This window comes from Colias philodice, chromosome 13 (genome assembly GCF_061535455.1).
Source record: "Colias philodice isolate Cphi_HAF_F1 chromosome 13, ilColPhil1 Martin Lab GWU primary, whole genome shotgun sequence".
In the NCBI taxonomy this organism is placed as follows: Eukaryota; Metazoa; Arthropoda; class Insecta; order Lepidoptera; family Pieridae; genus Colias; species Colias philodice.
The window spans coordinates 11,189,905-11,217,824 of NC_143098.1; the positions used below are offsets into that span (position 1 = coordinate 11,189,905).

General features: G+C 38.1%; 1 protein-coding gene across 1 annotated transcript; it reads left to right on the top strand.

Annotated features, from left to right (window-relative positions):
- The first annotated feature begins 436 nt into the window (after positions 1-436).
- Positions 437-27,776, top strand: Rbpn-5 (Rab GTPase-binding effector protein rabaptin-5). Its single transcript, XM_089702857.1, has 15 exons — positions 437-631; positions 700-804; positions 2,634-2,771; positions 4,646-4,749; positions 6,202-6,285; positions 18,085-18,201; positions 18,514-18,577; positions 19,220-19,353; positions 19,941-20,173; positions 20,569-20,662; positions 20,756-20,931; positions 21,685-21,787; positions 22,316-22,432; positions 22,966-23,076; positions 24,888-27,776. Exons 1-15 carry the CDS (start codon positions 589-591, stop codon positions 25,053-25,055), a joined length of 1,791 nt encoding a protein of 596 aa, XP_089558983.1. The 5' UTR covers positions 437-588; the 3' UTR covers positions 25,056-27,776.
- Positions 27,777-27,920: the final 144 nt, after the last annotated feature.

The following is a 27,920-nucleotide window of genomic DNA, read 5'->3' on the forward strand; positions in this document are numbered from 1 at the left end:
GACAATCTCTGTTCATATTAATAACATCTTTAGCAAAATAATGGTGGTAAAAAATACGTAGTAACTATGATGCCACAGGAATTTTGACTGTCTATTACACTTTCATTAAATAAACCACTGAATCGATTTTCATAAAAATTCTAGTTTGGAAGTTATAACAGAGATTTAGATATATAATTATTAAGTACCTTGATTGGAGTAGAATCAAGAATGGATGAATGCATGCGAAAATGTAAATTGAACGAAAGCAACGGGTAGAAATTTAGGACGATATAAAGGTGATATAAAGTTAATTATATAAAAAACAATAACATCACAAATTAAAATGGTCGTACATTCGTACATACAAATTTCTATAAAATATCTGTACCGTAATATTGTGTAGCATATTATGATAGATGTCACTGGTAACATTGACATTGACACGCTGCAAACGTCATTTGTCAAAATTAATTCGTAATTCGGTGATCACGGCTGGGCTGATCTCAATGTATTGTTATTATTCTCTATCTATTTAGAATAGCACTAAAATTATGCTCATTATCTTCAATATAAGCTTAGTATAGTGATATATTTAAATAGGCAGTTATGAATGAATCGTCGACGATGTCCGGCGAGCCAGCGACGAAAGGTGTGTTTTGTATTATTGCCTAATCGTGTTCATGCCTGCAGGAAATTGAGAAAAGTTTCTGTTTCAAGTGGAGGGTGAAAGCGGAGGACCAGTAGACCAATCGAAGCGGGATCTGGAAGAGGAATTTAATATGCAAAGAGCGAAAATGAAAGAGTTGTTCTTACAAAAGGAAGGTTCGTAAAGCTCGATGTGTGTTGTTATTTTGTCTTTGAAGGCTTTGTATTTACATAAAGATTTTTAATTTAGTTTCTGCGAATAACAAATAATCCGAGGTCGTGGGCATTAAAATATAGCCAGTGAATAGTTATTGACTTGATATAAAAATAATTTGGAAAATCCAAAAGTGCACGCCTCATAATTTTTTTTTAATAACTATTTATTAATTATTATTTTTGTTTATTTAATAAAAATTAAACCACATCGAATCAGACCCTGAAAAATGAAAGGGTTCTATTCCTGAGCATACTCAAGCGTAAGAGAAAAAAAAAGACTCGATTAGTAAAGTATTTCGGTCGCTATCGTGTTAACAAGAAAAAGGATCCGCACATACAGACACACGGACGTCCAAGACAGAACTTTTTTAAACTGTTTTTAAACTAGTTTAAATAACAAAAATGACATCAAAAATATCATGAACGTTAAAAATAGTTTTTTTTCTTAATATGTGTGTGTATGTATTATCTTACAAGTGCAATGTATGATACATAAAGACATTTTAAGTTTGAAAAATCAGATGTTTTGCGCGAAGTGACAGTAGTACCCACCTCAACGCTTCGCTTATGAGGCGTGCAATAAAACGCATGTCATTCCTATTATCACATTATATTATGTTGGCAATTTTAATTTAATATACCTAAATCGCTTTGTGAATAATAATATTGAATATTCATACTAAAGATAACAAGTCAACACCTAATCTGTTAAATTCTTAATGCTCAAAATTTTAATATAATTAATGTTCTGGCATTCTATATCTAAAAACTAAAAATGGTTTAATTTATTCAGGTTTTTTAATTTTATCTTTAAAAACCCAATGTTTTACCTGAAATTTACCTTTTTATAATTACTTGTTTTTATCAAACAACTAGCTGTGCCCTGCGGTTTTACCCATTGCTCGGCTCCTGTTGGTCTTACCGTGATTATATATAGCCTATAGCCTTCCTCGATAAATGGGCTATCTAACACCCAAAACAATTTTTCAAATCGGACCTGGGGCCTTGGACAAAGTAACAATTAAAAAACGATAACGAAGTTAGAAAAGGCACAAAAAGTGTGGTATGTAGTAGGCCCCTGTAGTTTCTGAGATTAGCGTGTTCAAACAAAGAAACTCTTCAGCTTTTTAATATTAGTATAGATAACAAAACATTGATAATAGACTAAATAGTATACTGAAAATGATCAAGTAATTGTATTGTTTTACTTAATTCAATTAGGGCCGATTTTTCAATGCTTGGATAAAACTTATTCGTTGAATAATGTATAAAACTACCATTTTAAAAACGTATTCTAATTGCCCGTGCTTGACAGTTTACGTGACATTTTAATATTATCGTGTAATACTTTATTGGACGGATAAGTTTTATCCAAGCATTGAAAAATCGGCCCTTAATGAATTAATTACTATGCTATGAAATGAAGAATTTTTTGCAGATACTTTTTTAGTGTTGCAAAATTGTATACCTAGGTATGTGGTTTGAATAACATAAAATATGGATAGGTATGTTATTGTTGCAAAAATAAATATGAGGTGTTGTTTCAAATATATTCATTGAATTTTCAATACAATGGAAGTCTGGAAAATTAATAAGTATTTTGTGGTTGCATTTCTTTTAATGTACTTTACAAATATAATATAAGTATATGGCATGTCATATTATCAGTAGGCTTTTCCATAATTGTTAAAATGCATATATTATTTGAATTAAACTAATAAAACTGTGTCCCACTTACAATTACATTATTTTACCTTTTAAATTTAGATTTAGTGTTATTATTCTTCCAGATGATCTCAGAAAGCTCCGTTTAGAGAAGGAGCAGCTGGACTCTGAAGTGCTGGGTCTGCGGGCGGAGCTGCAGCAGCTGCAGACGCTCAGTGAGAACCAGAAGTCGGAAATACAGAGCTTGCAGATGTTAGTTAGTGGTGAGTTATGATAATTTAATTGAAACAGAATTATTTAAAACTAGCGGTCCGCCCCGGTTTTGACCATGGTGTATATTTACATTTTCTCTCCATATGAACCATATTCCTACTTCAAGGAATATTATACAAAAAATTATTATTGAAATCGGTCCACCCATTCATGCGTTATGCTGTGACCAAGGAAGTTTTATTTAAATTTTGCAAATTATTGTTTGAACACGCTATAAAACTTTACAAAAACATTGATATATACTTTTTCAATGGATGTATATCACCATCTTTCTTCACACATTGTTAATCATTACTTTATTGTAATACTCTTTTATTTAACTTTTTCAAATAAAGAAACAATTATAAATTAAAAATTTATCACTAACACACATCTTAATATAAATCGGCCTCCGGGGAAGGGGCCGTGGGTTTCCTACTGACCAAAACCCCACTGTGTTCCGTCAAGCCGCATCAATTCATCCGTGACCCCATTAGCGGCAGCCCGTCGCTGGGCCCAAACAAGAAATATAAATAGAACCTACACTGTGCCTACAACATATAACACTAAATATGAAACAATAAATCTGGCATTGATTTGGGCCTAATTAACATTCTGTTATCAGTAATATAAAATTAACAAGTTAGCACTTTTTCCTCTCAGTTTTTATAAGCTTTTTGATGTGTATTGTTTATAATAATGTTACCAACATTTTGCTGGTGGGGTCCACGAGGTACATATTTTGTATTATATTTAAAATTTAAAATACTATTAAATGTGTTTCCTGCAAGTATTTTGATATTTTTGATGGCATTATTTAAGAGAGATTAGGATTTATGTGGCGATTTATTGCCATGTGGATATTTGATAAAGTTTCAATTTTTTATAATATTTATAGGTTGATTAACTTGTACAAATAATGTTCAAATTCCTCAGAAACATAAGCAACCTCTTTCTCTTGCATAGGACAGAACTCATACTAATTTAAGAATGTGACAGTGAACCTTCCTGTTATACAAATATGTTTCAAATTTGAATAAAACAGAAGTATATCGATATCATAAATATAAAGTACTAGCGACCCGCCCCGGCTTCGCACGGGTGCAATGCTGATACTAAATACACTACAGAAAAATTGTGAACGTTGTATAGGTATAAAAATATAGCGGCCCGCTCCGGCCTCCGGCATCGCACGGGTATAAAATACATAGCCGGGCGGCCGCAAACGCTACGTCCTGCAATTTTTAAATCTGTAATATCTTCGAAAATATTCACTTAAATCATACGGTGTAAAGGGCCATATAGATCTATATTAAATGAACAATGTATCCATGGTATTTAATTGGTTAAGGATTAATGCTGTATTGGTTAAAATCGCTTCGAAAATTAGCCATTATTTGTCGTAAAAAGTAAATGACAAAAAAAAGTTATTGTGGGTTATCCATAAGAGATAGACATATACCATCGCGGACTTTTCTGTAGACCTTTTCAATGTGTATAATACTTAGTACATTATTTTGATAAAACTCGTAGGGTTCAGCCTGCGTTTGCAATGTAAGCGGAATAAATGTAATTTTTTACGACATCACATTAGAAACCTCAAAAATAACAGTACTTCTCCACTACTTAATGGATCTTATTATACATATAAACCTTCCTCTTGAATCACTCTATCTATTAAAAAAAACCGCATCAAAATCCGTTGCGTAGTTTCAAAGATTTAAGCGTACAAAGGGACATAGGGACATAGGGACAGGGAAAGCGACTTTGTTTTATACTATGTAGTGATATCCATATTTGAACAGCAGCTATATAGCAAATAATTAGTTTACCCTTTTCACCCAATTATGTACCTTATTCCATATAAATAAAGTCGACTTTTCAGAAACAATAGAAGCCTCGTCCTCCAGTATAGAGGAGGTCCGGCGCCTGCGCAACAAGAACCTTGAATTGGAACAACAACTCGCGCAACTCAGATCTCATCAGCAGGTATGTTCCACACGATTGAGAGGCATGACAAGCGACTTGTGTGCAATGCTTGAGTGAATTTTTTGAAATTTTTTGTTATTTTTTGTTATTTTTTGTGAAAAAATATTTTGAAAATTGCACTGTGTGTACACTTCAGTACGTAACTTACGTATGTAAAATATCAATGTAATTAAAATGTACCAATTAATAAATTATAGATAACAATATAAGTTAAAAATATCACTAAGTTTGTAAATGTTTCGGTATGTAACTCGCGTTTTAATAAATTAAAAATATTTTCCGTAAAAAGTTCCTAGTTATCAGCACAAAGTGTGATGTCTAAGTAGGTCTCCGTTTATTATCTCTCGTAGTCATTGATATTCAAGACAACTTTACAATTTACACCACTTATCATTTAGGCAATTTACGAACTAAAAACAGTCTTTGCAAATATCTAGAGAATTTTTAATATGGACCTATTTCATCTTTTTTTCTTCATTTTTTGTAGGTTCTATAAAAAAAAATACAGGACAAAGAATAACTTTCTTAAATACATTCCATGAAATCTAACACATGCTTATTTTTTTATTAAATGCAATTTTTAATGCTTTGTCTTATAACAATAACTTATTTTAGCAGCAATAACACAAGCTATGTATTTTTCAAAAGATGAATTAAATAAAAATTAAAGGTAAAACCATCTTAACGCTTATCTACCTTCACTTAGCCCTAAACTGCATAATGTAAAAATATTCAAATTCGTTAAAACCTAAATTGACTTTCCATACACAGTAAAGTGTGGTGTTTTATTTGACTATGTTTCAATAAGTTGCATTTGCTGAGTGTATGTGTTTTACGTGAATGCGGGATATATCGTTTTGTGGGATTATTGCCAATTATTTAACAATTTGAATATCTTATATTGGAGTTGTTATGTGTCGTAGGTTCTTTTCATTACCTTTTATTAGAATCAGATCAATTTTTGTTTGGATATCTAGGCCGAAATGGTAAACATTTTTAACAATAATTTTGACAAAAGTTTTGTCACTGAAGAAGGTCTATAAAATTTTGATCAATCGAAAAGCTTACAATTTTATTGATAAAACACATCGGTTTTAAATGTTTCTCTTATGATTTCTGACATTCGTGTCAAGTTGTACTTCTGCCTTTATTTGTGTTGTCACGTTTAAAGCTCCACGTCTATCATTTAAAAACAAAAGCATAGTATCTACTATGGCTAGCAGTTCCCCACTAGGTGACCGTTAAATAGCACTTTTAACATTGATTATCAGTAAAGTTAACAAAAAGGTAGTTCCCACAATGCCTACCGGCTCCCCACTACTCGACCTTTAAATACTTCTAACATTGAATATCAGTAAAGTTTAAAACAAAAGTATCGTATAAACAATGTCCACCGGCTCCCCGCTCGGTATATCCCGTACCTTCTCTCGGGTAAGTTGTCGCGTGTGGCAGGAGGTGTCGCTCGCGCCGGCGACGCTCGTGCGCACGCTGGCGCGGAAACTCGGCGCTGACACCGAGGACACGCCTACTAGGAAGGTAGGTGTAGATATTTAGAACTAAGCCTTTTCTAGTGTTTGGTTTTCCGCGAGTATTCATTTAGAAATTTAACGGTTTTTAAACGCCATTTATTCATATTATTTTCTAGACGTTTCGCACACTGCAGAAGAATAAATCGCGTTTAATATCTTTAATTTCCAAATTAGCCTTTTTTTACACCTGATAATTGACATTTTGATTGAGGTATAGTTTCAACTTTCAGTATAAAAAAAGAAAAAAAAAATCCCCACCTGATTGAGAGTTTGAGATTTTGTTTATAGTATAGTTTGAGGTTTTTAAAGAAATAAAGAAACCATTTATTCCCACACAAACACAACATTATCCATACTAATATTATAAATGCGAAAGTAACTCTGTCTGTCTGTCTATTACTCAATCACACCTTAACTACTGAACCAATTTGCATGAAATTTGGTATAGAGATATTTTGATACCCGAGAAAGGACATAGGCCATTTTTTATTGCGAAATATGTACAATAATATTATGTAGTAGTTAATAATATCCAATTTTTTTTTATTTCTTACTTTTCCGTTTTTGAAGTCGGTTGTTTTTATTAAATACTTTTTAGTGTATTTTTCAACACGAATCAAACGAGCCCAAACTCGATAAAGTTGAGTCAATATATTACTGAGTTCCTATAGCCACCTTCCGATTCCATCATCAAATCAGCTTCATGTCATGATAATGTTTCATCGCTATCAAATTTACATACGTATACAAAATTTCAGCTCAATCGGTTACCGGGAAGTGAATCAAAGTTACTTGCTACATATCAACTTAGTCATCGAGTACAGACAAAAATGCTCATAAAATAAAAACTACTGGGCCTATCCGAAAAAACATACGGTGTACGGTGTACATAGACATACATAAAAAAAAATATACCGGCCGAATTGATAACCGTATAAAATCGCATGGAGAGCTTAATTTTCATCAAAAGGCTCTAATCGCACGGAAAGCTAAATTTTCACAAAAAAGCTCTAATCGCACGGAGAGCTTAATTTTCACAAAAAACTCATCGCACGGAGAGCTTAATTTTCACAAAAAGCTTTAATCGCACGGAAAGCTTAATTTTCACAAAAAGCTCTAATCGCACGGAGAGCTTAATTTTCGCAAAAAGCTCTAATCGCACGGAAAGCTTAATTTTCACAAAAAGCTCTAATCGCACGGAGAGCTTTATTTTCACAAAAAAGCTCTAATCGCATGGAGAGCTTAATTTTCATAAAAAGCTCTAATCGCACGGAAAGCTTTATATTCACAAAAAGCTCTATTCGCACGGAAAGCTTAATTTTCACAAAAAAGCTCTAATCGCATGGAGAGCTTAATTTTCACAAAAAGCTCTAATCTGCACACGGAAAGCTTAATTTTCACAAGGAGCTCAAATCACACAAAAAGCTTAATTTTCACAAGAAGCTCTAATCACACGGAGAGCTTAATTTTCATAAAAAGCTCTAATCGCACGAAAAGCTTAATATTCACTAAAAATTAATCGCATGGAGAGCTTAATTTTCATTAAAGGCTCTAATCGCACGGAGCTTAATTTTCACAAAAAGCTCTAATCGCACGGAGAGCTTAATTTTCACAAAAAGCTCTAATCGCATGGAGAGCTTAATTTTCACAAAAATCTCTAATCGCACGGAAAGCTAAATTTTCACAAAAAGCTCTAATATCGCACGGAGTTTAATTTTCACAAAAGCTCTTATCGCATGGAGAGCTTAATTTTCACAAAAAGCTCTAATCGCATGGAGAGCTTAATTTTCACAAAAAGCTCTAATCGCACGGAGGCTTAATTTTCAAAAAAGCTATAATCGCACGGAGAGCTTAATTTTCACAAAGAGCTCTAATCCCATGGAGAGCTTAATTTTCACAAAAAGCTCTAATCGCACGGAGAGCTTAATTTTCACAAAAAGCTCATATTGCACGGAAAGCTTAATTTTCACAAAAAGCTCTAATCGCACGGAGAGCTTAATTTTCACAAAGAATTCTAATCCCATGGAGAGCTTTATTTTCACAAAACGCTCTATTTTCACGGAAAGCTTAATTTTCACAAAAAGCTCTAATTGCACGGAGAGCTTTATTTTCACAAAAAGCTCATATCGCACGGAAAGCTTAATTTTCACAAAAAGCTCTAATCGCACGGAGAGCTTAATTTTTACAAAGAGCTCTAATCCCATGGAGAGCTTAATTTTCACAAAAAGCTCTATTCGCACGGAAAGCTTAATTTTCACAAAAAGCACTCATCGCACGGAGAGCTTAATTTTCACTAAAAACTAATCGCACGGAAAGCTTAATTTTCATAAAAAGCTCTAATCGCACGGAGAGCTTAATTTTCAAAAAAAGCTCTAAACGCATGGAGAGCTTAATTTTCACAAAAAGCTCTAATCGCACGGAGAGCTTAATTTTCACAAAAAGCTCATATCGCACGGAAAGCTTAATTTTCACAAAAAGCTCTAATCGCACGGAGAGCTTAATTTTCACAAAGAGCTCTAATCCCATGGAGAGCTTTATTTTCACAAAAAGCTCTAATCGCACGGTGAGCTTAATTTTCACAAAAAGCTCTAATCGCATGGAGAGCTTAATTTTCACAAAAATCTCTAATCGCATGGAAAGCTAAATTTTCACAAAAAGCTCTAATCGCACGGAGAGTTTAATTTTCACAAAAGCTCTAATCGCACGGAGAGCTTAATTTTCACAAAAAGCTCTAATCGCATGGAGAGCTTAATTTTCACAAAAAGCTCTAATCGCACGGAGGCTTAATTTTCAAAAAAGCTATAATCGCACGGAGAGCTTAATTTTCATTAAAAGCTCTAATCGAACAGAAAGCTTAATTTTCACATAAAGCTCTTATCGCACGGAGAGCTTAATTTTCACAAAAATCTCTAATCGCACGCAGAGCTTAATTTTCATTAAGGGCTTGGTCTAGTAGTGCAAACAAATGCATCCTGTCATCCTATATGTAAATAATACAAATGAACTAAGGGAAAGTTGCTCCACTTAATTTTTAAAAATTAAATCATTCGTATGCATAATTTAATATTCGTAATAAGTACCAAAAATGACAATTTGAAACAATTTTCGTGAAAATTACACCGGGTGATTTTTTTTTTATCAGTTCACAAAATTTGCGAATACTTTCTATTGATATCTTCAACTTCATGTTTATATAACTGATCAAGTTTTACACAGAAATTTGGACGAAATATAAAAAAAAATAAGCTTTCCATACAAAATGCATAACTCTATACATTTTTTTCGACCTAAGTTTCTTAGTGAAAGTTGTTCAGTTTAACTAATAAAACGGATAAACAAATTTTGTATATAATAAAAAAATGTAATGTTTGTGTTAAAAAATTATAAAATAGAAAAATACGCAAATGAAAACAAAAGATATTTATTTCTGACTAGCTTCCGCCCGCGACTCCGTCCGCGCGGATGTCGGTCTTCGCGTCTTCTACAGATTTATTATATTACTAGCGGTCCGCCCCGGCTTCGCCCGTGGTACATATGAAAAATAGATGTTGGCCGATTCTCAGACTTACCCGATATGCACAGAAAATTTCATGAGAATCGGTCCACCCGTTTCGGAGGAGTATGGAGACTAACATTGTGACACGAGAATTTTATATACAAGATGTATAATATATAGATTATTAGTGTATTGATAAACCTAATAAATCTTTTGCTAGCATTCTGATGCTTTATCGGTTGCACTGGATTTATCTCTTTTTTTTTATCAATCGCTTGAATGATATAGGATGTGTCCTTGATGGGCATCGAATGCTGAAGTCTCGAATCAATCAATTCTGACAGTAGGCAATTTATGTAAAATCTTGATAATGGTCCATCATTTTATTTTGCCTAAACGTTACATACTTTTTTATATATTCTATTTTTAACGAATGATTCACTCCAGTCCAAACAGCAAATAAGCAGACTTCTGCTTCTGCAACGTTTAGTTGTCCCTGAATTTGGAAAAAATAGTCATGATTCATATCTATAAAAAAATGTTATTTGTTGCATTGTATTTCAAATATTAAATTTTTTATTTTTAACTGCATCTACCGCATTCATGTCTTTTGCCGGAATTAGAAATTTAACTTCTACTAGTTCCATTTTCCCTTTTTGATACGGGAGTGTATAAAGTAATTTTTTTAGATATTTCTCGTTATACTTTTAAAAAGTTATTATTGTCATTTTGCTCATTAGGTAAAGTAATTTCGATATCAGTTTTAAGTTTTTTGATACCTGCAATAATAACGTCATAATCGCCTGCACATACTTATCGATTACACCCTGTATACAATCCACCATCCACATTCATAATGTTTTCCTGTCCTCCTCTCCTTTACGCTGTTCACCGATACATTTTAAATGAGTAAATCTGCTACCACTGAAGGATGTTTCATTGTGATCAGCAAATTTTCACCACTGTTGTCGATTATTTGTTTTTCATTTTTAATCAGCAATTGGGAATCATGAGTTTTGTTTTTTGCAGATTGGTGATGTACCCTAACAATACGTCGAAAAGGGAAAGCATCAACGAATTATCGTTTTCGTCCTCTTTTTTTATTCTTCGCGTCTCTGTTACTTGTGTTTGTTTAGTTCTCAACACCCACTGAATTTTCTATGTTATTGTGATCTTCCATTACATCTGAGTTTTGATGATGTGATGATAATCCATTCGTTTTAATATTGGTACTTAGAGTTGGTGGACTAAACTAGAAATGGCGGACTAAATTTGTCAGCGCGTCTGTAAGATCAGAATATAAAACCAACATCCTGTATTTAAGTTACAAAATTAATAATCAAACAACATGCAATAATCAAACATCCGACAAATGGCGGAATAACCATTTCTTAATAAGGGGCTTACAAATCTAAAATAATCGACACTGGGCAGCAGCTTTGTCGATTAAATAAGTCTCTCACTGCGGTCACCAACACGCCTGCCCAGCGCGGTGACTAGGGCATATCCTCCCAGATATAGTAAAGAAGAATATGAAAGTTGCATCCAAGAAACGGCCCCCAGTTCCCGGTCGCTCCGCTATTCCTGGTCATGGTAGCGACCTAGGTAACGGCGGGGCAGGGGGTGCTAGGAATCCCCGGGTTAATGATGGCTACCGTAAACGATTGACCTTGGCTACGTATAACGGACGAACACTTCGGCTAGACGAACACATCACAGAACTTGAGACCGAGCTTAGTCACATTAAATGGCACATAGTGGGCTTATCTGAGGTCCGGAGACAGGGAGAAAATACTATGACTCTAAAGTCAGGCCACTTACTTTACTACCGTGAGGGCGACCAACTTTCCCAAGGTGGTGTGGGTTTTGTCGTTCATAAGTCACTCGTTAACAACATTGTCGAAATCGGGAGTGTGTCCAGTAGAGTTGCGTTTCTAGTACTGAAGATAACCAAAAGGTACTCCTTGAAGGTTATCCAAGTATATGCTCCGACGTCTGCGCACTCTGACGACGAGGTCGAGGCTATGTACGATGACATAGCTAAGGCTATGTCTAATTCCGAGTCACATTTTAAGGTTGTAATGGGTGACTTCAATGCTAAGGTTGGACTTCAGGAATCGGGTGAATCTAGAGTGGGTCCACACGGATATGGATGTAGAAACACAAGGGGTCAAATGCTTGTTAACTTTCTCGAAAATCAGCGGCTATACAGTATGAGCTCATTTTTCAAAAAGAAGCCCCAAAGAAAGTGGACATGGCGGAGCCCAGATGGCATGACAAAGAACGAGATTGACTTCATCCTTACCGACAAGCGCTACATATTCACCGACGTCTCTGTGGTCAATAGGTTCAATACCGGCAGCGACCATAGAATGGTAAGAGGTACGCTTAATATCGATGTCCAACTAGAGCGTAAGCGCCTGATGAAGTCAACTCTACGTCCGAACCTACTCTATACGCAAGATGGTTCTGAAAAGTTTCAACTAGAATTAAAAAATCGATTTGAAGCATTGCCAATTAACGACGACGATGTCAATGCCACTAGCAATGAACTTGTGCGAATAATTCGTGAGGTGGGGCAAAAATACTTTCAACCAAAGAAGGGACATAAATCTAAGCTTTCTAGTGAGACTCTTGATTTGATGAGTAAGAGAAGAGAATACGTTAGCAAAGATACGTCAGAATACCGAGACCTGAATAAGGAAGTTAAAAAACGTATTCGGCATGACATCCGCCAATATAATGCCAAAACCATCAAAGAGGCCATAGAAAACAATAAAGGCTCTAAAGTCTTCACTAAGCCATATACCTCTCATTGTCACATCACCAAACTGGTAACATCTCAAGGCAATATAGTCTCTTCGAAACCAGATATACTTATGGAAGTCGAAAGATACTATAGCGATCTGTATGGACACAAAAAACAAAGGCCTGAAATCCCTACTACAGATGAGCCAAGAGCCAAGTTAACTCGACACTATACAGATGAACTTCCTGACATTGACGTAGATGAGGTCAAGATAGCACTTGAGCAGCTTAGGAATAATAAAGCTCCTGGAGAGGACGGAGTTACAACTGAGCTCATTAAAGCTGGCGGATCGCCACTAATAAAGGAACTCGCTAAGCTTTTTAACTCTGTCCTCCACAGCGGCTCAATCCCAGAAACATGGAGTAGGAGTGCAACGGTATTGTTTTTCAAAAAAGGTGATAGAACAGCGTTGAAAAACTACCGTCCTATATCCCTCCTAAGCCATGTATATAAGCTTTTCTCGAGAACTATCACAAATCGTGTCGCTCGTAAGCTTGACGAATTTCAGCCACCTGAGCAAGCAGGATTCCGACAAGGTTTCAGTACCGTAGATCACATACACACACTTAGACAAATCATTCAAAAAACGGAAGAATATAATCGACCTCTCTGTCTGGCATATGTTGACTACGAAAAAGCCTTTGATACCATCGAAACTTGGGCAGTGTTGGACTCTTTGCAGCGAGCCCAAATTGATTACCGCTATATCGATGTGCTGAGGTGTATCTACGAAACCGCTTCGATGACCGTTCAAGTACAAGGGCAGAGTACAAGATCAATCCAGTTGCAACGTGGAGTAAGGCAAGGTGATGTTATTTCGCCAAAGCTTTTTTCAAATGCGTTGGAGGACATCTTCAAGACACTCGATTGGAAAGAACGCGGAATCAACATCAACGGTCGATACATCTCGCACCTGCGCTTTGCAGATGATATAGTTATAATAGCGGAATCCGTGCAACAGCTTGACGATATGCTGAACAATCTAAACGAATCTTCACAACGGGTAGGCCTCAAGATGAATTTGGACAAGACAAAGGTAATGTTCAACGCACACGTAGTCCCAAAATCCGTGATCATTAATGAATCCACGCTTGAGGTTGTGCAAAACTATATATACCTTGGCCAAAACATCCAGCTAGGCAAACACAACTTCGAGGTGGAAGCCAACAGAAGAATTCGTCTGGGTTGGGCAGCATTCGGCAAGCTTAGCTACATATTTAAGTCGTCAATCCCTCAGAGTTTAAAAACGCGAGCATTTAACCAGTGCATCCTACCTGTAATGACGTACGGAGCCGAAACGTGGACTCTCACGTGCGGACTCATCCATAAGTTCAACGTTGCGCAGCGAGCTATGGAGCGAGCTATGCTAGGAGTTTCTTTGTCTGATAAAATTCGTAACGAGGTTATCCGACAAAGAACCAAAGTAACCGACATAGCTCGCAAAATAAGCACGTTGAAGTGGCGGTGGGCTGGCCATGTCTGTAGGAGAACAGACGGTCGATGGAGTCGGCATGTGCTCGAATGGAGACCACGTACAGGCAAGCGTAGTGTAGGACGCCCTGCGGCGCGATGGACTGACGACTTGAAGAAGGTGGCCGGCATTGGGTGGATGCGGTATGCCGAAGAAAGAGAAAACTGGCGCGATCTGGGAGAGGCCTACGTCCAGCAGTGGACGGGAATAGGCTGATGTGATGTGATGAAACAACATGCCGCTACGTTGAAAATGACTAGAAGAAAAAATTAAAACACCTCGGCATATAATTTTGGAGTAAACAAATCATTTTCCTTGGGGATTTCCCCGGATGAACTTGGGAAGTTCAAGTTCTCAATACAAGTTTATATTATATTTCGTATTTCACAAACGAAAAATAAACATTTTTGGAACTTCAAAAAAAAATGTTGTGTGGTTTTATGAAACCACGGTAAAAGTGAAACTGTTCGAACGGTTCCGAACACTGCTTTGTGTAGCGCATGTCGCGTGTCGGTCGGCTGCCGAGTAGGTATACCTACCTACTCGGCAGCCGCGATACACGCGACATGCGTTACACAGACCAAAAAGTTTGAGACGATGTAATAAAAGTTTCACTTTAAAAATTATAAATAATAAGAAAATTTATGAGTTTACTTTAGTTTTAAAGAAATATACATCCCTTTACTGACACTCCGTAAAATAAAGAAATTGTTGCCAATCACCTTTGCAATCTATTTGGTTTCATTAACTTTATGTTCGAAGATAATTTTTTTTCTAGTAGTTCACGCGTATTTTTTTCGTTTATTTTCCATATCGAAATCAAATGTTTAAAAATACGAATATTTGCACAAAACTAAGATAAAAATAATCAATTAACAAAAATATTAAATTTAATGAAGTAGAGCAACTTTCACTTCGGTATGAAGGAAAATCGAGCGTAGAGCACACGTCAGACGCTCCGGCCCAAGGAGCGCGACTAAAGAAATTCGCTAGGATTTTTTCTAATTATTTTAAATATTTTTTTAATATTTAAAGAATTATCAAAATTCCAAAAAAAATTTTTTTAAAGGATTAATACTCATTGGTCTTCAACCAACTCGAATAAATTAATGGAAAAAATAACTTTTAGCAGTATTTATCAATAGATTTTGTAAGGCAAAAAATGGGAAATTTAATGAATTTATAACGTTCTAATTAGGAAAATCATAAGTTTTTCGGCAATTGTATTCAGCAGTTTTTAATAACGACTATATAAGAATAATAATGCGCTGATCAGATTGTGTAAATTGTAATCGGTTGCAACGTAGTGAGTGCACAAAGTTAGCTCGAAATGTCTTTGGGGGAAAGAGACTTATCTTTAAGGCCTGATTAAGGTAACATAAAGTAACTTTATAAATGTGAAAAAATTCACGCGCATTGCGTATATAACACTAATTGATAAACAAGAAAAAAAAATTCAGTTTATCATTTCATTAGCCGGGAAAAAATTGTCAAATAACTTGTTGAAAACGCAATTTTGCTAGACTGCAGCCTTAAAGGCTCTTATCGCACGGAGAGCTTAATTTTTTATAAGAAGCTCTAATCACACGGAGAGCTTAATTTTCATAAAAAGCTCTAATCGCACGGAAGCTTAATATTCACTAATAAAAATAACTACGTTAAAAACAACCGACTTCAAAAACGGAAAAGTAAGAAATAAAAAAGATTTGACATTATTATTTACTACATATTATTTATATGTGCTATTTATTAAAAAGGTTTGATGTCGGTGCACGGGCTTAATACTAAGTGCATAATGTTCGGCACCAACTTCAAACCTATTTAATAAATAGCACATCCATACTAATATTATAAATGCGAAAGTAACTCTGTCTGTCTGTCTGTTACTCAATCACGCCTTAACTACTGAACCAATTTGCATGAAATTTGGTATAGAGATATTTTGATACCCGAGAAAGGACATAGGCCACTTTTTATTGCGAAATATGAACCACGGGCGAAGCCGGGGTGGACCGCTAGTAAATTATATAATCATAATAGAGCGTGTGTGCCGAGCACACGTGTCAGAAGTGAAACTTCTTTGGCAAAAGAAGATACCCAAAATCGTCGCCGTACTCCATGACGCGACCTTGAGATTTTACTCTTAACGCGGTAAGAAAGTTTCGGTTCAAAAATTGTTCTTTAAGGCGCGGGACATATACAAGCGGCGCGGCGCGCCTCGGGCGCGCCGCCGGCGCGCTGCCGGCGCGCCTAAAAAACCGCGGTTAAAATAACACAAAATTTATATTGTACTAGCGGTCCACCCCGGCTTCGCCCGTGGTACATATTTCGCAATAAAAGGTAGCCTGTGTTCTTTCTCAGGGTCTAAAGATTATCTGTGCCAAATTTCATCAAAATCGGTCCAGTACCTAGTTTATGCGTGAAAACTATACATACATACATACATACATACAAACCTTTCCTCTTTATAATATTAGTATAGATAAAATATGGTTTTCAAACACAGGTTTACATTTAAACCATATAAATCTTATCATTAAAATCTCAGTTCAAAAGTATTTACAGTACTGATCATTCCACAATATTATTACAATTACAAATAAATAAAAAACACAATCAAAATCAGGATTATCTTTATTTCTGACATTGTAAATACATGGGAACTTTCATTATGCTCTTCTTCATTTTCACTTTCCCTACTGCCATCACCTGTGTAAATCATTTCATCGATTAATTCAATTCACCTTTAAAAACAAAACGAAGAAGGGTATGTAATAGCAGCTCTATATAATTCCACACAGAGAGAACACATTTTTGACTGACAGGCTACCGTCTCCTACCACCCGATTTGTTTTTGATTGTGTATGACCGTGAATTGACCTCTATTTGGATGCGATGGGGGAAGCGCGCCTGCGGTACGCCTGCGGTACGCCCGCGGCGCAACGGTGGCGTGCCGCCTCGACGCCTGTCCAAAATTCTTTCATACAAAATGTATAAGAAGGATGTGGTGCAAAACAGATTGAAGAGGCGCGCTTATGGCACGCCCGCGCCCGCACCGCTTGTGTTTGACCCGCGCCTAAGTTGGTCCATGGAAATGCAGTATTGTAGAATCAACATACTAAACACAAAATTATTGTGGCTCCTCTGAAACAACCTGAACTCTATGATGTATTATTATAACCGTATTATCTTATATATAAAATTCTCGTGTCACAATGTTAGTCTGCATACTCCTCCGAAACGGGTGGACCGATTTTCATGAAATTTTCTGTGCATATCGGATAAGTCTGAGAATCGGCCAACATCTATTTTTCATATGTACCACGGGCGAAGCCGGGGCGGACCGCTAGTAGTTTATAAGTATTTTTTACAATGTAAATACAAAAAAATACACTAGACACGTTTAATTAAATTTTGACCAACAAGCTTTTGTACTGCTTAAGTCTTTTACTATAATTTTCAGTTTTGCATGTTTTTTCGTTATCGCATCACCGCGCTTTTGTCTTTTACTTTTAAGAAAATAACTGCCAAATCTAGTTCTCATAGTCCTAATCATGACTGAAATAAAAGTGACTTGAAGTTCATCCAGTAACCCTTGCAACTAATTTTATAATTTGTTTTTAATCATTCATCTACCCTCATCATAATAAGTAATTTAAGCTTTTCTAGATTCTTTATTTAGATTCAGATTGCATTTAATTATGCACCCTCAAAATACCAATTTCCATCTCTGCCAATAATCAGTTTTTCAGACTAAATAATTTAATTTCTCCATTTACCCCTTTTTTATAGTGGGGAAATCTTCCAAAGATACCCACAGCCCCCGGGGAAGGAGCCGTGGGTTTTGTCGGATTCTGACCGACTAAAACCCCACTGTGTTCCATATAGCTTTAATGATGGGGCTGCGGGTATTGGTTGAAATTCTTCCGTGACCTTTCCATTTACCCCTGCTATTCATCATTCATCTTTCTAAGGGTGGTTGCCAGAATAATTTACAACGTAATAAAAATTAAATTTGTTTTATAATTAGGTGCAAAATGTGGAAGATGGCGAACTGGTCCGCTCCATCATACTACCTATGGAGATGGAGATCGGTGCTCTAAAGAATAAACTCAGAGAAACTGATGCAAGGTTGCAAGAAGCCTTGGTATGTAATAATGATAATTAGGATAAGAAGAGTGCTCGAACTGATGTTTTAAATGTTGCCAACTGGTTAAATCAGCCGTTTATTGAATAGGCTCACTATTAAACTAATGGTGACATTGACAAAGAATGAATAATTTATTACTTCATTACATAGGTTTTTATCTGAGCTATTCATATAATATGGGCGTATAGTTGTCCATAATTTTAGATCCAATGTTAATACAATAACTTGAGGCATAATTTTTGTAATATAGTATTTATATGAAAATGAAATTGCGTGACAAAAAACTCAGTGTACGTGAAAATATTTCAGAAGTCAGCAGCCAATACGACTGTCGTCACAAGCAATACAACTGGAGATGCTAAACCAGAGACAGGTAAGTTTTTAATTTATACCGGAACAGTTGGAGCTTTTAATAACTGAACTCTTTGAATGTTAAAAATTTAAAACATTTCTTTTGATGCGGTTAAAATGTCAACAGAATTTTATGTAATTAATTAATAATTATTGAGATCTTTGTTATTGTATCTTATTGTATGAGTTATGTATGTCATCAATTTCTTTACGTAGGTACGAAATGAAAACATCCAAAATTATCATACACACGACAAAAGCGATTATGTATAACATTACCACGCATGACGCTATACGTTGCCTGTGAACGCACCTACGCGTGTATTTGCCGCGCATACGCGGGGTTTTTTATGCAACTACGCGCGTAGGTGCGTTGACACGCAATAGCACGTCATGCGTGCAAGGAGCGCATGTGGATGCTCTTTCCTTGTCACTGTGCGGTTTTATAAACTATATGTATTTAAAATAACGTTAAAACGCGATACGTTGCGTGGTGGCAGTCTGATAATCGTTTAAGACTTATCTATGAAGTCTATGACATGTTTGTAGTTTCTAATCTCGTTGTTATTTGGAGTATACAGTAGAATGGACGCTAATCTTGTTGGAGTTTGGAGCTACAGAGGCAGTAGAGTTGTATTTTTTAAATTTTTTTTTATTCAAATAGCGGAGAGCCAGCAAGCGGCAAGCAGTGGCAGTTGCGACATGTGCGCGAACTACGAGCGGCAGCTGGTGGCCGAGCAGGCGCGAGCGCACGCGGCTGCCGAGCGGGGTGCAAGAGCTGAGCAGGCGCTCAGGCTGGTGGGGGACATTAAAAAATTAAAAAAAAAAATTGTAAAAATAGAGCGTGTGTGAAACTTCTTTGGCACGAAAGAAGTTTCATCAAACGAAAAATATATCACAATTGTCGCTTTAATCCATGACGTGACGGCATTGCCATGACGCGATCTTGAAATTTTACTCTTAACGCCCCTAAAGAAGTTTCACTTCATAAAGTTTTGAGTAAAAAAAATTTATTTATATTGGAAAATTTAAAATAATCATGAGACGGAATTTAAACTCGCGTTCTTCGCATTGATTGTAATATTTTTTTAATCGCTCAAATAGGACTAACGACCATTAAATTTCAATGCAATCTTTGTTTATAATAAAGAAAGGGTAATTTTAAAACTATGTGTAATGTATACCACTAAGGGCCGATTTTTCAATCCATAGTTAAAACTTATCCGCCCAATAAAGTATTACAGGATAACATTAAAATGTCACGTAAACTGTCAAATACGACCAAAGAATACATTTTTGAAATGGTAGTTTAGTACGTTATTCGACGAATAAGTATTAACCAAGGATTGAAAAATCAGCCCTTAATAACATTTACTTCCACGCAGGCAACAGAAGAACTAGAAGGGGTCCGTTCCATCCACGACGAAACGATCCGAACTTGGCAAGCGGAAAGATCTGATAGTGGATCCCGAGTCACAGAACTTTCCAACGCGCTGAAAGAAGCGCACGAGCTGCTGCAGAACAGGTCTGCTGCTGCTGAAGAGGCTTCGCAGAGAGCATTGGAACAGGTCACCACATTGACTGTGGATCGGGAGACCCTGCAGAGGAAATTGGACAGGTCAGTTGGAGTAGCAAGTTAAGAGCTCTGGAACAGGTGTTAGTGCCATGGAACAGGTTACCAAGGATTTGAGCTGCTGCAGAACAGGTCTGCTGCTGCTGAAGAGGCTTCGCAGAGGGCACTGGAACAGGTCACTACCTGGACCGTGGATAGAGAGACGCTGCAGAGGAAACTGGACAGGTAATCCTTGGGCAAGAGGGAAGTTAGGGTCTTTAGGAGAAAGAATAAGACGTCCAAAGAAATGCTGCAGAAGAAATAAAATTGGGCCAGTAACTTGGAGTAAACGTAAGTAAAGGTATGTTAGGGCTTCCGGGATTGGGAAATACGCGGGGATAGTAATTCCAAGTTATATTCGTTTTTTAGTTGAAAGTCACTTGTTCTCTTTTATGTTACAGTTTAGAGAGGGACAATGCGATGCTAATCGGCCAGTATACGAAAAAAGCGGCCGACATGCAGAACGAAATTATAAATCTACCTGATAACGCGATAGTAAGTAAAATATTGTTCTTCCACTTTCACTTGACTCATTGAACTTTGGGATTATCGTACTTTTTATTACAAATTAATCATTTTTTTTTGAAGGAGTTACAAGAACAGTGCCTGCAGTTGCGCGAACAGCTGATCTTCTGCCAGCTCGGGCGTGAAGAAGCAGCTGCAAGTGAACAGGAGCTGCGGAACCAGCTGCTCTCGCACGGAGCGCTGCTTCACCAGCAGGAGGCTGCTCTGGCCAGCAGCAGCACCGAGCTCCGGGAGTGCAGGTGACCTGCAGCTGGATACTTACTGTTGCAGCAGCTGCAAGTGAACAGGAGCTGCGGAACCAGCTGCTCTCGCACGGAGCGCTGCTTCACCAGCAGGAGGCTGCTCTGGCCAGCAGCAGCACCGAGCTCCGGGAGTGCAGGTGACCTGCAGCTGGATACTTACTGTTGCAGCAGCTGCAAGTGAACAGGAGCTGCGGAACCAGCTGCTCTCGCACGGAGCGCTGCTTCACCAGCAGGAGGCTGCTCTGGCCAGCAGCAGCACCGAGCTCCGGGAGTGCAGGTGACCTGCAGCTGGATACTTACTGTTGCAGCAGCTGCAAGTGAACAGGAGCTGCGGAACCAGCTGCTCTCGCACGGAGCGCTGCTTCACCAGCAGGAGGCTGCTCTGGCCAGCAGCAGCACCGAGCTCCGGGAGTGCAGGTGACCTGCAGCTGGATACTTACTGTTGCAGCAGCTGCAAGTGAACAGGAGCTGCGGAACCAGCTGCTCTCGCACGGAGCGCTGCTTCACCAGCAGGAGGCTGCTCTGGCCAGCAGCAGCACCGAGCTCCGGGAGTGCAGGTGACCTGCAGCTGGATACTTACTGTTGCAGCAGCTGCAAGTGAACAGGAGCTGCGGAACCAGCTACTTTTTTAATTAATTTCTCATAAATTATAATGTCGTTCAAAATTCAAATAAAATATTTCTTCGAGATCAGGTGGATGTTAAAGATATCGTAAATGATTGGTTAAAATGTTGAATTTATATCCTGCAGAGAGCAATTGGACCGGTTACAAACGGAGCGAGAGCAAATGAAAGAATTGGCGGACAAGCTGCGAGCTTCCACCGATATGATCGAGCAGTTGTTAGAAGACAAGGTGAATTAGAAAGAAAATAAGTTTGCTGTAGTATATATTGTGTCTTCTTAAAAATTTGCAATGTTGAGTAGCTTTATTTTATCTGTGAATAAAGTACATTTGAAAAAATATCGTGCCTACGGACGTATATAAATAAAAAACAAAATAGGTCCCAGATGAGAACCTTGTGGAACACCCGTTATAATAAAAGTGGGATGCGATTTATAACAATATAACTTTTGTTTTTTTCTGTTGTCATACCACAAGACATATGGCATTCATAGATTATTGTACATTCTTGAGTATTATTCTCTAATATTTTTAAGTAACAACGACTGATCCACTGTATCAAACGCCTTAAAAAAATTTAAACAAATAAAAAATAGCTTAATAAGTAATAACACGATAACAAGGAATGTACTGACTGACACTGACAACTTCCTCGCGATGTTATAACGTAGTTTCATTAAATTTGTATTTTTTGCACTTCTAGCGACATAATAATGTTGTAACTTCATTATAAATATATTTTTCTTTTTACACAAACAGAAGCGTCTCGCCAGCGAAGTGGCTGAGACGCGCAACCGCGTGTCCATTTTACAGCTCGAGCTTGATAACAGCGAGAAGGTGCAGCAGGACTTCGTGCGTCTATCGCAGTCGCTGCAGGTACACACACACACACACACACAAAATAATAATAATCCATCATTATAAACTATATTACGACCGCGCCATACTTACAGATAAAACAATTCATTTTAACAGATCGCATATAATTATTAAAATAATTTTATATATATAAAAAAAACAATATCTGAAAAAAAAAGTAAATATAATGATATGAAAGAAGATGTACGAAATTAGAGACAAGTATAAAGTATACATTGTACCAATAGTTTTTTCTACTACCGGTGTTATTCCCAAACATGTAAAACAAAGTCAAAAACAAATTGATTTTGAAGAAGCCGTATTTATTCGACTAAAAAAAGCAGTAATACTTAACTTTCTTACTTACATGGACAATAGTAAGAAAATTCCTCCAAATAGTAGAAAATGACAATACTTGACAGACAGACACATAAAATATAAATTACAAATGCTGAATTTACTTTGTTTCCGCCCGTAAATATGGCTACAACCAGCATTTATGCTGAGGTATAAATACGCATAGAAATAAAAACTCTTAAATATATAACCAGGTACAGCTACAACGCATCCGCGAGGCGGACACGGAAGTGCGGTGGCAGCACGACGAGGACGTTAACGAGTGTCCCTCGTGCCACGTGGCTCTGCCCAATAGCAAGAAAAAGGTAATTATTACTTGTGTTTATTCATTTCATTGTATAAAATACATTTCTTTTTCGTTCTTTTCATAACTGTATCAAATTTTTTCCATGCATGCTTCGTATTGTCTCTTAGTTTTTTAAAATATCTTTTATACGATTGATTGCTGTTTGCCAACCAAGTAAATAAGTTTCGCGTGAAAAATGAATGTACTTAATCACTAAAAGAAATATGAAATAAAGTGGGACCTAGATGAGAACCTTGGAGAACACCCGAATTAGTCGAGATGCGTTTCGTAGCCATTATCATTAAACATCATAACTTTTAACTTTATGGTGTCTTATTATTTTGAAACCACTGGAAATATGACTTTTACTATAGGTCTACCAGAATCTGATGGCATATTTATATTTTAAAAATAAAAGATTTTCATGTGGCAACTTTATTTGACAACTATCAAATTGGTTGTCAAATTATTGTGTTGATGATTAATTTTTAGGATTTTGTCTTCAAAATCTTCGAAATGTCGATAAAACCGCGGCTGCGATCACAAGCAAGAGGTGTTGTTTACAATGTGTATAGAAAAACATTCGATGAAGAAGGGTCAAACACATCACAATTTTCAATTTTAAAGCGCGTGAAAGATTTTATTGCTAAGTTGGACTTACCCGTTTTGATACTTTAAATTAATAATGTTGTTTGTTGATTAAAATATAATTTTATGAAAACTTATTACAGGAGTTTCCATTCTTGGCTATTTGTCAAGTACAAGGTGTACAAGTCAATTTTATAATGTGTTAATACTTACGAAAATAAACATGATTTTATTATTGTTTTATTTTATAAAAAATTATAAACAATCGTTAATTAATATAGTAAATAAGTTTTGATCTGCATTATCATTACATCCATATTTTCAAGATATTTTCACATGCCATAATGATATACATATATTCAAATATAGGTATGTGTAAATACATAATATTATGTATTACCTTTAGAAAAGTAATATGTATATTATACATGTAATAAGTACCTACATAATATTACGTGGATATCTCATTATTAAATACAGTATTATCCACTTGTTTAATGTGACTAATGATATTGAGGACAAAATAAAAAATACGCAGTATCAAAATCGTTCAGTCCATTTTCCCTAGGGTTGCACACTCAAAATTTTGATTTCCCTAATTGCCATCAGATTCTGGTTTACCTATAATGACTAGTGCTAGTTCATGAATAATAGTATGATTTTTTTTAAGGAACAGCAAATGATGCACTTTATCAAACGCCTTATTGAAATCTTAACAAATTAGGAATAGCTTTTAAACTAACAAAAAGCGGTTTCAATGGTTAATTATTATGAATTATTTGAAACCGAATTAAATAAGGTTCCAAATTTTTATAGCTTTTCTTCATTGCCTCACCGTATTTTGAGTGTTTTTATTAGTCACTAGCATTCCGCCTGCGGCTTCGCCCGCGTTTTCAAAAAAAAACCCGCATAGTTCCCGTTCCCGTGGGATTTCCGGGATAAAACCTAGCCTATGTCACTCAGAAATGATGTAGCTTTCCAACAGTGAAAGAATTTTTCAAATCTGCCAAGTAGTTTCGGAGCCTATTCAATTCATACAAACAAACAAACAAAAAATCAAACCTTTCCTCTTTATAATATTTGTATAGATGTATAGATAACACGAATTTCTCCTTGTATATATGATATTTTACTAAAATCACAACACATTGCGAGCTATTTTATCGCTTTTTGTTCGGTTCTGTCGGTTTCAGACATTTTTAAAAACGCCAATTGCGCATGAATGACGTTTGTTATGTGCAGGTGCACTGCCGGCACTGCGGGCGCATCTTCTGCAGCGCGTGTGCGGCGCACAGCGTGGCGAGCGGGCCCCGCGGGGCGCCAGCGCGGGTGTGTGCTGTGTGCCGCACGCTGCTGCAGCCCCACACCGCGCCCTACTTCAGCACCGCGCCCCCGCACTCGCCCGACTAGCGCCCCACCCGCGCGCGTGTGTGCTGTGTGCCGCACGCTGCTGCAGCCCCACACCGCGCCCTACTTCAGCACCGCGCCCCCGCACTCGCCCGACTAGCGCCCCACCCGCGCGCGTGTGTGCTGTGTGCCGCACGCTGCTGCAGCCCCACACCGCGCCCTACTTCAGCACCGCGCCCCCGCACTCGCCCGACTAGCGCCCCACCCGCGCGCGTGTGTGCTGTGTGCCGCACGCTGCTGCAGCCCCACACCGCGCCCTACTTCAGCACCGCGCCCCCGCACTCGCCCGACTAGCGCCCCACCCGCGCGCGTGTGTGCTGTGTGCCGCACGCTGCTGCAGCCCCACACCGCGCCCTACTTCAGCACCGCGCCCCCGCACTCGCCCGACTAGCGCCCCACCCGCGCGCGTGTGTGCTGTGTGCCGCACGCTGCTGCAGCCCCACACCGCGCCCTACTTCAGCACCGCGCCCCCGCACTCGCCCGACTAGCGCCCCACCCGCGCGCGTGTGTGCTGTGTGCCGCACGCTGCTGCAGCCCCACACCGCGCCCTACTTCAGCACCGCGCCCCCGCACTCGCCCGACTAGCGCCCCACCCGCGCGCGTGTGTGCTGTGTGCCGCACGCTGCTGCAGCCCCACACCGCGCCCTACTTCAGCACCGCGCCCCCGCACTCGCCCGACTAGCGCCCCACCCGCGCGCGTGTGTGCTGTGTGCCGCACGCTGCTGCAGCCCCACACCGCGCCCTACTTCAGCACCGCGCCCCCGCACTCGCCCGACTAGCGCCCCACCCGCGCGCGTGTGTGCTGTGTGCCGCACGCTGCTGCAGCCCCACACCGCGCCCTACTTCAGCACCGCGCCCCCGCACTCGCCCGACTAGCGCCCCACCCGCGCGCGTGTGTGCTGTGTGCCGCACGCTGCTGCAGCCCCACACCGCGCCCTACTTCAGCACCGCGCCCCCGCACTCGCCCGACTAGCGCCCCACCCGCGCGCGTGTGTGCTGTGTGCCGCACGCTGCTGCAGCCCCACACCGCGCCCTACTTCAGCACCGCGCCCCCGCACTCGCCCGACTAGCGCCCCACCCGCGCGCGTGTGTGCTGTGTGCCGCACGCTGCTGCAGCCCCACACCGCGCCCTACTTCAGCACCGCGCCCCCGCACTCGCCCGACTAGCGCCCCACCCGCGCGCGTGTGTGCTGTGTGCCGCACGCTGCTGCAGCCCCACACCGCGCCCTACTTCAGCACCGCGCCCCCGCACTCGCCCGACTAGCGCCCCACCCGCGCGCGTGTGTGCTGTGTGCCGCACGCTGCTGCAGCCCCACACCGCGCCCTACTTCAGCACCGCGCCCCCGCACTCGCCCGACTAGCGCCCTTAATTGTATCGCGCCCTAGGGCGAGCCCCTAGACCTAGAGCGAGTTTTAGGGCAACAAAACACATTTCGACTCCATACCCTGAACTCTTCACCAAACACGCGAAAATTCCGACCACAATGTAAATGTGGAATCCAGTGCGTTTAAAACTGGCATTTTGCACTCTATGTCAGGCCCATTTAAGTTCAAATTCCAAAATTATCAAGGGTCCGGTCAACACAACGCCATACTAGATCCTTTTCATCAGCATTAGTGATATTATTAAATGGCATTATCTATTAAAAACATTTTGCGGTGCACTCTGCTCCATATTCCTTGAACTGCAAATAAACGTCTTTACTGATAAAAAATTTCTCGATTTTCCCATCATATTACGATATTTTTTCCAATAAATGTTTTTCTGATCGTCCAAAAAAATGCTAATCTCATCCATCAAGTTATAAGGTGTTCTAAAGGTAACTTCTATGATAGTGTAGTTCTTATTGATAGCTAAATGATACTGTGAGCGTCCACTGTGGTGCTGTGATGGAAACAAACGTATGTAAATTGTACAAATACGAGCATATAAATTGGTAAATTTTATTTATATAACGTATTTTGTTCGCAATGTGATGTTGCACTCGTTTTATGCAACCTTTATTAAAATAAAAATAAAAAAGCTGTGTATTTTATTTCAATGTTACATTATAATTAATTTCTTACGTTTTTAAAACTTCTGATGAAATTATTTGTGAAAACGGACGTTTATGAAAAATTAAATACGGTATAACATCTTTGCTCAGTCAGTGGACGGTCAATTAGATTGACTATGTAAGCGGATATTTGTATATAGTTATACTTATGTAGATAGTTGTAATTAAATGCGTTATATTGTTAAATTGTTTAATTGAGAATGAAATGTATTTATTTATATTGTATTTCATTCGTATACGATCCTTGGTATATTTTATGTTTGTATGAAAGAAAATGTCTATTAAAATGTTGCTTTTTTTATTTTGCGTCCCTTTTATTCTGGCTCGCGCTGTATTTTTAATGTAAAGAGATATTTAAGTAAATATTGATGAGCTTGGTTGAAGAAGTTTAATTTTGGGTTTAAGCAACGAATATCAGGAGAAATTAAAAAACATCAAGATATTATAATGTGTTGATCACAATAAATGGTAATCTTCAATATATTTTTTATTGTTTTAAGCCCAAAATTAGACATTTGAAATTATAATTACATATTGATTCAAATGATATATTGCATTGACCAAGGGAGTTATGTGCTAATGTAAGTTTAGAATTGGATCAAGAACAATGTGCAGTGAACTATCTCTAAATATGTAAATTCGATGAAATAAAATACGTTTTGTTATATTTCTGTTGTTATCATTTTTGTTCCCTATACATAATTGCTTGGTAACAATTCCTAAATTACATAATTTAGTTTGACTATATACAGTGTAGAAATATACATTCTAACAAACTGGTTTTGTCACATTGCCAATAAAATTTAATAAA